The sequence below is a fragment of the Mobula birostris genome, chromosome 9 (genome assembly GCF_030028105.1).
Source record: "Mobula birostris isolate sMobBir1 chromosome 9, sMobBir1.hap1, whole genome shotgun sequence".
Classification (NCBI taxonomy): Eukaryota; Metazoa; Chordata; class Chondrichthyes; order Myliobatiformes; family Myliobatidae; genus Mobula; species Mobula birostris.
In genome coordinates, this window is record NC_092378.1 from 152,542,355 (window position 1) to 152,554,470 (window position 12,116).

General features: G+C 46.2%; 1 protein-coding gene across 1 annotated transcript in view; it reads right to left on the reverse strand.

Moving 5' to 3' along the window:
- Window positions 1–6,725: 6,725 nt before the first annotated feature.
- Window positions 6,726–12,116, reverse strand: part of sdr42e2 (short chain dehydrogenase/reductase family 42E, member 2) — a 36,213-nt gene continuing 30,822 nt past the window's right edge. Inside the window, 3 exon segments of the mRNA XM_072267321.1 lie at window positions 6,726–6,971; window positions 10,229–10,302; window positions 11,486–11,546. Coding sequence (XP_072123422.1) covers window positions 6,726–6,971; window positions 10,229–10,302; window positions 11,486–11,546 — 381 coding nt within the window.

A 12,116-nucleotide genomic window follows, 5' to 3' on the forward strand; every position in this document is an offset into this window, starting at 1 on the left:
AGGCGTTTCTTTTTGTTAAATTGTTTATAAATGTAATTATCATAATTTGTTTCACATATTATGCAAATATTATATAAATAAATAAATTTACAAACTAAAAATATATAATATAACATTATTTTTAATACTTTCTAAATATTACAAAAATTAAAGACCTCGATCTAATAAACCATTAATCATAAAATATCAAACAAACATGAACTCACATAACTATCAAAATATAATATTACATATTTTGTCAATAATAATAACAAACAATAGTACTGCATGAATTAGAACTTACATTTTGAAAGTGTTTTTAATGGCCAAAACCTGAATGGACATTGAACCCATGAACACTACCTCTCTACTTTTTATTTTTTCTCTTTTTCAATACTTATTTAATTTACTACTACTTACTGTAATTCATAGTTTTTTTCCCTCTATTATTATATATTGCATTGTTCTGCTGCCACAAAATCAACAAATTTCTCTACATATGCCAGTGATATTAAACCTGAGCAACACACATAAAAATTGCTGGTGAGCATCTATAGGAAGAGGTACAGTCGACATTTCGGGCCGAGACCCTTCGTCAGGACTAACTGAAAGAAGAGATAATAAGAGATTTGAAAGTGGGAGGGGGAGATCTGAAATGATAGGAGAAGACAGGAGGGGGAGGGATGGAGCTAAGAGCTGGAAAGTTGATTGGCAAAAGGGATATGAGAGAATCATGGGACGGGTGTTGCTTGAAATTCCGGCATCTGCAGATTTCCTCGTGTTTGCGATATTAAACCTGATTCTGATTTCTTTTTTCCATTGATGCTGCCTGGCCTGCTGAGTTCCTCCAGTATTTAGTGTGTGTTGCTCAGTTTTATGAGAGAATTGTTTTAACAAAATTTGATAACAGCAGGTTGTGGTGTGAAATATTCTTGGTGGAGCATGAACTACACACTGTACTCCAAATGTGGTCTGAGATGAAGCAGCAAGGAACAGGGATCTTTGCTGGGAATTATTTGTTGGCCTCTGAATCTTGTGCTTGCTGTAAATAAAGAAATTAGAAGCATGTGTGACAATACAGAAATGACACGATCTACATACATCCAATAAACCAAGTTAGCACTAACAATATGAAGCGATGCTCAGCAATTCTGTTGAACTTGGGGAGTGTGCTATGCTGGAGCTGGAATGTGTGGTGAGGTGACACTTGCAGGCTGCCCCCAGCATAACCTTAGGTTGTGTTAGTGCTTAACACAAATGACACATTTCACTGTATGTTTCGATGTACACGTGATAAATAAATGAATCTGGATCTGAGGGCGAATTCTTGGAATGTACAATAGAATTCAAGTAAGTTACAGTGAGTCCATAGGTTGTGGGGACAGTACAGTGTTGTTTTCCCCTGTTGTTCAAGAGCCTGATTGTTGAGGGGTGATAACTGTTCCTGAATCTGGTGGTGTGGGTCCTATTTCAGGTTGTATACTGTATACATTCTCTGACAGTAAATAGAACCGTCGAACTATTGAGCATGAGATGACGAGTCCTTGAAAGTGAGTCCGTAGTTTGTGGGAACGTTTCAATCATGGGGCAAGTGAAGTTATCCCCTAATGGTTGAGGGTAACATCTGTTCCTGAACCTGGTGGTGAGTCCTGAAGCTCCTGTACCACCTTCCTGGTGGCAGCGGCGAGAAGAGAGCATGACCTGGATGGCTGGGGTCCTGATGGTGGATATGCTTTCCCAATAGCACTCCGTGCAGACGTGCTCAATGTCGACGTGAAATGAACTGTCCAGATGGCACATAAACTAAGGTTTTTTCTGTATCTGGGTGGAAATAACAATAATTTATCTTTATCATCAAATATTTACTTACTAACGTCCATCACACCAGCTTCTTGCCTAACCGCAGGAGCCCAGCAGAGGGCAGCGCTGACCACCCAATCTGTAGGTGGGTGGCAGATCTTCGAAGGTGGGCAAAATCTTTCAGAATTAGGTTTATTAACACTGACTTATGTCATGAAATTCGTTGTTTCTCGAGAGCAGTGCAGGGTAATGCATAAACTATACTATAAATTACAATAAGAAAGTACACAAAATACTATAAACTATAATAAGAATGTATTTTTAAAATTCATGCAAGAAGAGTGAGGTGAGCTATTCAGAAATCTGACTTTGAAAGGGAAGAAGCTATTGCTGAATCATGGGGTGTATGCCTTCAGGCTCCTGTGCATCCTCCCTGATGAGGGGAGGACATGTTCTGGGTGACGGGGGCCCTCAATAACAGACGCCACCTTCCTGAGGCATCGCCTTTTGAAGATGTCCTCAGCGGTAGGGAGGCAAGCGCTGAGTTTGCAACTTTCTGCAGCTTTTTTCTGATTCTGTACGTACCAGACAGAATGTTACCCATAGTACATCTATAGAAATTTGCAAATCTTTGGTGACATTCTCAAATTCCTAATGAAGTAGAGTGTGCCTCCTCACAATTGGAATTGGAGTTGGTTCCGGTTCCAATTCGGTGTGTTGGGCCCAGGATAGGTCCTCTGAGAGTCATGAACCCTCCCGACCAGCGAGGGGCGCCAGAGAGCAGCCAATCTCCGCGCACCTAAACTCCTTTGAGTTCTTTAATGACTACTTTTAGCATTAAGTTGTCAGTGTTTTTCGTGACGTTCTTTATGTGAATGTGGTTTCCGTATTGAAGCACCTTCAATAACTCCAAAAGACTGAAGTAGGGTAAATACTGAAAGGCTTTTATTCGCTGTACAATACTACCTCCATGCTGAGTGTCTGCCCCCAGACTGAGGGGGAGGGGCAAGGCGAAATCACCTTTATTCAGGGAACTGTGGGAGGAGCCACAGGGGCAGTCAGCAGAGGGGCGTGTCCAGACAGTTAACCCAGTTACAACATATATATGGTTTCCCACACGTATACTTCGCGTTCTTAAGTGATTAGTTTTTGATTTTGACCTGCATGGGTTTCCCATGTTATATGTTCTATTTAAGGCTATTCTGGTCGGGGACTCATTACTGAGTCCTGTGTACGCAAGTTGAGCTCTTGGTTTGATTATTCCCTGTATTATTCTCTGAATAAATCTTCATCATTAATTTCTGCTATCCGATCCCAAGTTTGAGCCCACTCATCGGAGGAGCGTTACACTGAGATATTGACTCCCAGGAATTCCAACCCTGGGGTCTCTCATATCGGTTCCGGCAGAGGTTATCAGACCTTAATTGTTAACTCCGTTTCTTCCTGATCTCAGAATCGGAATTGGGTTTATTACTGACATACTCTCTGTGGCCACTTTACTAAGTACAGCAGTGGAACCCGGTGTAGTCCTCTGATGCTTAGCCCATCCACTTCAAAGTTCAATGTGTTGTGTGTTCAGAGGTGGTCTTCTCACACCAGTGTGGTAACAGGTGGTTATTTGAGCTCCTGTCAGCTTGAACCAGTCTGGCCTTTCTCCTCTGACCTCTCTCATTAACAAGGTGTTTTCACCCACAGAACTGCTGCTCACTGAATGCTTTTTTTTGTACCTTAACTCTAGAGACTGTTGTGTGTGAAAATCCCAGGAGATCAGCAGTTTGAGATATTGAAACCACCCCGTCTGATACCGGCAATCATTCCACAGTCAAAGTCACTTAGATCACATTTCTTCCCCATTCTGATATTTGGCCTGAACAGCAACTGAACCTCTTGACCATGTCTGTGTGTTTTTATGCACTGAGTTGCTGCTACATGATTGGCTGATTAGATATTTGCATTAACAAGGTGTACCTAATAAAGTGGCCACTGACTGTTGTGAAATGTGCTATTTTATCACAGTGCCACACATAAAAAATTACTGTGAATTGCCTTATATAGATAGTGCAGAAAGAGAGCAAGATAATGAGGCGGGGGCCATGGGTTTATGCTCCATTGGGATCTGATGGCGGAAGGGGAGACATATTTATTTTAACGGTACAGCGTGGAGTGGGCCTTTCTGGCCCTTTGAGCCACGCCACCCCAGCAAACCCCGCCAGACTCAGTTGACCCAAACCTAAACACAGGACAATTTAAATGACCAATTAACCTACCCGGTACGTCTTTGGACTGTGGGAGGAAACCAGAGCACCCGGAGGAAACCCACACATTCCACAGGAAGGATGAACTCTGAACTCTGAACTCTAGAACGCCCTGCGGTGAGATAACATCCTGCCAACCGCTAACTACTGTGTTCTTATTCCATTTGGAACTCTTACCCCACTTTGAACTATATCTTCTGTAAACAAAGTGCTCTATAAATAAAATTATTATTAATGGTAATATTGGGGCCTGGCCTGATGCCGCGGGCATATCTCCCACCCCAGCAGTGTGACTGGACTGCTGTAAGTACCTGATCTGGTTCACTGATGTAGATCAGTGATAGTCTCCACCCCTACAGGAATTGACTCCATCCCAGATGCCCATATCCACCCAATGCCTACTTCTTTTCCTAGCCAGGGCCTCAATATCCCTCATCATCCAGGGTTCCAAATTCCTTACCAGTCTTGCCCGTTGCTCTAACAGGGACGTGCAGACCTTGCACTCTCATCATCTCACTTTCAAAGCCTCCCGCTTGCCAGAGATCCTTTTACCCATTAGCAACTTGCCCCAATCCACTTTACCTTTCCCATATCTAATGAAAGGGTTAACTTATGAGGAGTGTTTGATGGCTCTGGGCCTGTACTCGTGGGAGTTTAGAAGAATGAGGGGGGATCTCATTGAGACCTATCAAATATTGAAAGACCTTGATAGAGTGGATGTGTTTCCTATAGTGGGGGAGTCTAGGACCAGAGGGCACATTCTCAGAATAGAGGGATGTCCATTTAGAACTGAGATGAGGAGGAATTTCTTTAGCCTGAAGCTAGCGACTCTGGAATTCATTGCCGTAGTTGGCTGTGAAGGCCAAATCGTTGGGTATATTTAAAGCAGAGGTTGATAGGTTCTTGATTCCTGAGGACTTCAAAAGTTACAGGGAGAAGGCTGGGGTTGAGAGGGATAATAAGTCAGCCATTATGGAATGGTGGAGCAGACTCGATAGACTAAATGGCTAAGTCTTGCTCTTAAGTCTTATGTTCTAATTTAAAACTAATATAACTCTGGTCATGGGTCCCAAATTGCTCAATTTCCTTTCTTTAATACTGTCAAAATTTGCCTTTCCCCAATTTGGAACTTCAGAACCAGATCCATCCCTTTCCCTAACTAATTAAAGTCTAGTAGAACTATGGTTACTGCTCCCAAATTGCTCCCCACTGTTAGCTCAGTCATTAATCCTGTCCCATTTCCCAAATAGAGTCAAAACTTCTGTTCTTCGGCCCTGCAGTGTCATCTGTCCACCTCCCTCCAGATGCTGCTCGACTTGCTGAGTTTATCCAGTGCATTCTCTTGTGTCTCGATAGGTCAATTGGATGCTGCAGATCCCTCCCCTCCAGTGTAGGGATTCCTGACCTTCGTTATGCCAGTGAGCTGAGGGGTCCGGGACCCCGCGTTGAGACCCCCTGCTCTAGTGTGTTAGCTGAGTGGGTGCAGGAGTTCACTGCTTAACGTGATGCAAACACACAGCTGACTGTGTGCTGCTGGATTTCACACTCCGGCGGAGGAGGGCTCCTCCCGTTGGTGCTGCCCTCCGCTGTTCACTCAGTGGAAGACAAGCCGGATGGCCTTTGTCTGCAGCTGCACTTGCACAAGATGAGGAACTGCTGCATGCTTGTTCTTGCAGAAACATGGCTCCAGGGCAAAGTCCTATGCACCATCACTCTACAGGCCCTGGCACTCAGGCACATGGGCTGTATTTTTACTTTTTAACATGGTGCTTGCAACTGTATGTTTTTCTGCTACCATAGTTATATAATTATATGATTATATGGTGGCTTTATTACGTTCACTTTCCAGAAGTGGCTGTGTGACCTTGGCTTCACTAGAAGAGAGATCAAGCCAACCAGCAGGGCTGTAGCTGAGGCGGCAGAGAAAGAATCAGCATGGGTGTGGACCAAGTATGTCCGGAGGGGCAGATAGTCAGACAGCGTATACATATCTTGCAAACCCTTCAGTAGTTGCATAGACACCTGAAGAGCAGACTATCTGTTGGATGGAAATGACCAACAACTCTGATCGAGGCAGATGCCAAGTTTTTAAGCTCACCAGTGGGAGGTGGTGCTTTAGCACTGCTGGCCCACCACCTCGAGGGAGTCTTGATCATAAGCGGGCTGAAACTCCTGAAGACAGGTGGCAGATCAACTGATGATCCCACTGGTGATAGCACAGGACAGTTAACATCTTAGTCCACGTGTGTTTTCAATTCTTATGTACTATGTGTGACTACTGGTACTGTGCTGTGCACCTTGGCCCCAAAAGAACACGGTTTCATTTCGCTCTATGCAAGTATACGGTCGAATGACAATTAAGTTTGTACTCTAACTTAATTTATTCATAGTAATATTACTTTGTGTGTGAGTTACACATACTATTATGTGCTCCTTAGTTCAGAGGAACATTGTTTATTTGGCGGTATATGTGTATATGGTTAAATGACAATAAACAAACTTAAGGAATTGCAAAGTAGGAATAGACTTCCTTCATGAGCTAGCAGAGGCTAAATGGGCCAAGTGGCCTTCTTCATAGTAAGGAATGATGGTTCTCCAACCATGTGCGTGGTCCGCTCCCCCAGTTTGCCGGGAAGAGGGGGAAGCGTCAGCGAGGCAGCCCTACTCGTCGACGGAGGAGCTCACGGGGTTTTAGCTGGGAGAGGTGGTCAGAAGCGGGCTGTGTCCGCGGGGCAGGGGATGAAGAGCAGTCAACAGCAGAACCACCAGCACAAGGAAAGCAGCTTTCAGCAGCAGACGGAGGGAGGAAGCCCGCTGCCGCCGCGCTTTTACCGACTGCTTGACGTAATCGGTCAGGTCGTACTTGCTGGGATGGTATCTCAGCTGCTTCCTGGCTTTCTCGATGCTGAAGGTGTGCGTGACAGAAATGTTCTGAACCTGCGGAAAGGAATGTGAGGAGTAACTAAACAGGCAAGGTCACATCACCTGCTAGAGGCCGCTCGGCCGGCACTGGCTCCCTGGAATATCCCACGCATCCCCGCAGAGCTTCCCTGCTGCTTTTCACCCCTTTCCCATTCTTGTTGGATTTGATAACTTTGCCACGCATGTGAGGATGTATTCAGTGGGGGAAGGGATGAGGAGGGTACCTGCTGGCCACCAACCCATTGCCTGCTTTTGGGTGGAGCGTCTCAGGTGAGGCCAGCACTATGAAGTCGCCCCCTTCCTGAGCCATTAAAGAGCCCATGGCCATATTTATTCTGGGCAATAGAGTCAGAGCACTACGATACAGAAACAAGCCCTTTGGCCCATCTAGTCTTTGCCAAACCATTAATCTGGCTAGTCCCACTGGACCATAGCTCTCCGTACCCCTCCCATCCAAACGCCTGATCCAAACCCCTCTAGTTCGGATGTCGCAGGCAAACCCACATTCGCCACTTCCACTGGCACCTCATTCCACACTCTCACCACCCTCTGAGTGAAGAACTTACCCCTCAGGCTCCCCTTAGATATTTCACCTTTCACCCTTAACCCATGACCTCTAGTACTAGTCTCACACAACCTCAGCAGAAAAAGTCTGCTCCCATTTATTGTGTATTTGAGTAATTTTGCAAATACATTTTTGATTCCTTTCTATCCCCTTTGGTTCAGTCCCTTCCCACCTACATCCATGACAACCCTCATGCCCTCGATCTTCTCAGTAATTTTTAATTCCCTGGTCCTGACTGCCCCAACTTCACCATGGACATCCGGTCCCAATACACTTCTATCCCCGCATCTGGAAGACCTCAAAGCCTTCCGCTTCTTTCTTGACAGAAGAACCAGCCAATACTCCCTCCAGCAGCACCCTCTTCTGCCTGGCAGAACTGGTCCTCACCCTCAACGATTCTTCCTCCCACTTTCTCCAAACTCGAGGGTTAGCCATGGGCACTCACGTGGCCCCCAGCTATGCCTGCCTTTTCAATGGTGATGTAGAACAGTCTATGTCACAGCCTTCCCCAGTTATACTCCCCAACTCTTCCTCCACTTCACCGACAACTGCATTGGCACTGCTTCATGCACCCACACTGAACTCGTCAATTTCATCAATTTTGCCTTTAGCTTCCACCCTGCCCTTAAATACACTTGGACCATCTCTGATGACTCACTCCTATTCCTTGATCTCTCTGTCTTCATCTTTGGAGACAAACTATCAACCAAAATCTTTTACAAACTTACTGATTCCCACAGTTATCTCCACTATACCCTTCTTACCCCTATCTCCTGTGAAAATGCTATTCCCCTCTCACTGCGTCTGTCCCCAGGTTGCAGCTTTCCATCCCAGGACATCAGCCATGTCCTCCTCCTTCAAAGAACAGGGTTACCCTCCCTCTACTGTTGATTCTGTTCTCACCTGCATCTCCTCCGTTTCCCGTACATCTGCGCACGCTCCATCTTCCCTCTGTCCTTACCTACCACCCCATCAGCCTCAGCATTATCCTCCATCTCCAAAGGGACCCTACCACTAAACACCCTCCCCGCTTTCCACAGAGATTGCTCCACAATTCCTTGTCCATTCGTCACTCACCATTAACCTCCAACCTGACACTTAACCCTGCAAGAAGCCTAAGGTGCTACACCGGCCCATACACCACCCCCCCTTGCCTCCATTCAGGGCCCCAAACAGTCCTTCCAGGTGAGGCAGCACTTCACCGCTTTGTCAAGCTCTTCCACACCATTGACCACAAGTGGGTGGCCAAAGATTTTAATTTTCGTTCCCATCCATTCCAACATGTCGATCCATGGCCTCCCTCTGGGTGGCGCAGCAACACCTTGTATTCTGTCTGGGTGGCCTCCAGCCTGATGGGATCAACATCGATTTCTCCTTCTGGTAACCCCTCTACTCTAATCCCCACTCTGACCCTGCACTTCTTATCACTTCCCCTGGGTCCCTTCCCTTTCACTGACGGCCCACTCTCCTCTCCAGCCCTTGACCTTTCCCACCCACGGCTTCACCTATCACCTTCTAGCCAGCCTCCTTCCTCACCCCCCACCTTTTTATTCTGGCATCTTCCTCCTTCCCACTCGGTCCTGAAGAAACGCCCCGGCCCAAAATGTCAACTGTTTATACCTTTCCATAGATGCTGAGTTCTTCCAGCACTTTGTGTGTATTACTTCGCAAATATATTGTTTGATTAAGTATTCTTGTTCATTTAAATAATTAATTACAGGCTATATGTGAAAGCAGGTGAGTTGCACACATCATAACTCTCCTATGTTATACGTGTGTGTCTCACTTAAAGTAAAAACAAAACTAGGTACATCATTCCTGGCTTCATGTTTTTGCGTTCAATTAGTTGAAGGTTTTGGAGTTCCAAAAACATCACATTTACTCTGTCCGTCCTGCACTCTCAGCCATCAGTCAGCCTGAGTTTAGAGGACTGTGTATGTGTGTGCATACATGGGAGGGAGGGAGGCACGAGGCTTGTTTCCCTGTTGATGCTCGGTATGTTTTACTGTGTTCTGTGTTCTGCCAAGCGTTGTGGGTATGCTACATCACTGAGGTGACCCCAGCACAATCCTTGCTGATTTGATGTGAGGCCGACAACCCATTCCACCGTGCGTTTCAATAAAGCTAATCTCGAATCAACCACGCTGCCTGCAACCTGAGGAGACTGCAGGGTCGTGGACACAGCTCAGCACATCATGGAAACCAGCCTCTCCTTCTCGCTGCCTCAGTAAAACAGTCAGCATAATCAAAGACCCCACCCATCCTGGAGATTCCCCCTTTTCCTGCTCCCATCAGACAAGAGATACAAAAGGCTGAAAGCACCTACCACCGGGGTCGAGGACAGTTTCTACCCCCCGTTATAAGACCAGTAAACCTCCTGTACAATAGAGATGAACTCTGAACCCTTGATCTACCTCATCATGCACTCTCCCTGTAACTGTAAAACTTTATTCTGCATTCTGTTGTTGCTTTAACTTCTGCTACCCTGATGATTTCACCCTCCCCCCCCCCACCTTCTTATTCTGGTTTCGCCCCGCCCCTTTATTTCCAGTCCTGATGAAAGCTCTTGGTTTGAAAGGTTGACTGTTTATTCCCCTCTATAGATGCTGCCCAACTTTGAGATCCTCCAGCACTCTATGTGTGCTGCTCTGGATTCCCAGCACCTGCAGAATCTCTGGTGTCTGGGACTGGGTCTGTTGGTCAGTACCTTGGTGCGGGTGAGCAGGGGAGGGATCTCCACCACTGGTCTCAGGGCCATGTGCAGATATTCCATCAGAGCAGCTGCAAGACAGAAGAAGAGGTTGTGATGATGGTGTGAGAGGTCCTTCCTATCTGTGACATCCATTGTTCGGGCTTTTATCTTGAACTATAGACCTGTCAGCTTTTAATTTGACAGCGCTGCCACCTCAATTTTGAAATTCCGTCAGATTACATCAGGAGGGCGGCCATTTTGTTTTTTTAGTACAAATTTTCAGTCGGACTAAAGTACAGATACATAATCCAGTGTTGTCTGTCTTCCATTTGCACCATCAAAATCATCGTCATTTTACTCTTCATCAATTGTGCATGTCGGTGGGGTGGCAGGGTGGGGATCTGACCCTACCTAAGGGGGCATAAGGCTCTCCTTCTCTTGGGCAAGGGGTACCACCTGCTTAGCTCCCCCCCAACCCAATCAGGGTCATGTGAACCCATGGGAGCAGGTGGTGGATGGTCGTATGTGGAGCTGGTGCAGATCACAAGTTTTGTTATATTGGCAATCTCTGAAGAGTGTTGATAATGGCTGGGGACACCCGTCTTGTACAGACATTGCACAGAAGGCAATGGCAAACCACTTCTGTAGAAACATTTGCCAAGAACAATCACGGTCATGGAAAGACCACAATTGCCCACGTCACGTAATGAATGCACACGCGGAGCTTTGACGCTCCTGACTCCCATGTTTAGCTGAGTGGAGTTCGGCTTTCTGCTGAATTGTGTACTTCCTGTTCCACACGCAGAGCCATACACCCATCAAACCGTGCCGCAAATGGCAGACCCAGGGCCCCTGCACCTGGACAAAATGTCCGGCCCAACTGCTGTGGGAGGGAGCTTGGGCAACAGGCGGGACATCCTCACAAAAGCGACGTGGATGAATGAGGCGGTGGAACAATGGCCACACCCACACATTACCCCTCCCTCTCCAACATCCCCTCCATCTCACTCCCTCTCTGTCCCTATCCACCTGCTCCCTCCCTCACCCTTGGGAGAGCTAAAGGGTGGAGGAGGGGCGAGGGGAGAAGAGGAGGAAGGCAGACCATTCCCTCTACTCCTCTTACCCCGTCTCTCTGCCACTCCCCCATCTCCAGCCTCTGTCCCTCTCTTGTTGTTAGTGAGATGGGTATGTCTGGCCAAGGTCAGGATTATCAGCACAGAGATATGGAAGAGACAAAACCACCCAGAGCCACGACAAATGATGGTATCTCACCTGCTGTGTAAACAAGCCGGGTGGGAACATGGAGCCAAGGTCGGTAGCCTAGCTTTACAGACTAGTGGGGAGGGGAAGAGAGAGACATTGGGTGAGTTCAGAAACAGCTGATTCCACTGCAACCCCACTTCCCGCGACAGAACAGGCAGAGGCTACAACCCTCTGCAGCTTTTCCCGATCTTGTGCATTGGCGCTACCATACCTGACCTTGATGCCTCCAGTCAGAATGCTCTCCATCACGTATCTATAGAAATTTGCAAACATCTTTAGTGACATACGAAAGTTCAAATGAATTTATTATCAAAATACATAAATCCACCATATACAACCCTGAGATACATTTCCCTGTGGGCATACTGAATAAATCCATAATAAAACAACAGTCATAACAGAATCAATGAAAGACCACGTGTTCAATCAGAGTGCAAAAGATGATAAATTGTGCAAACACAAAATAAATAAATAATAATAATTTGTTACGTACCCCGTGACGGGTTAGAGAACCAGCAGAAATGGAAAACACCTTGGCGTCTGGTATTGCTGTTAACTAATGCTCGTTTATCAGTAATTACACAATACAGTCATATAAATTCAGATATATCAAACAGGTTAGCAAAGTTCATGCATATGT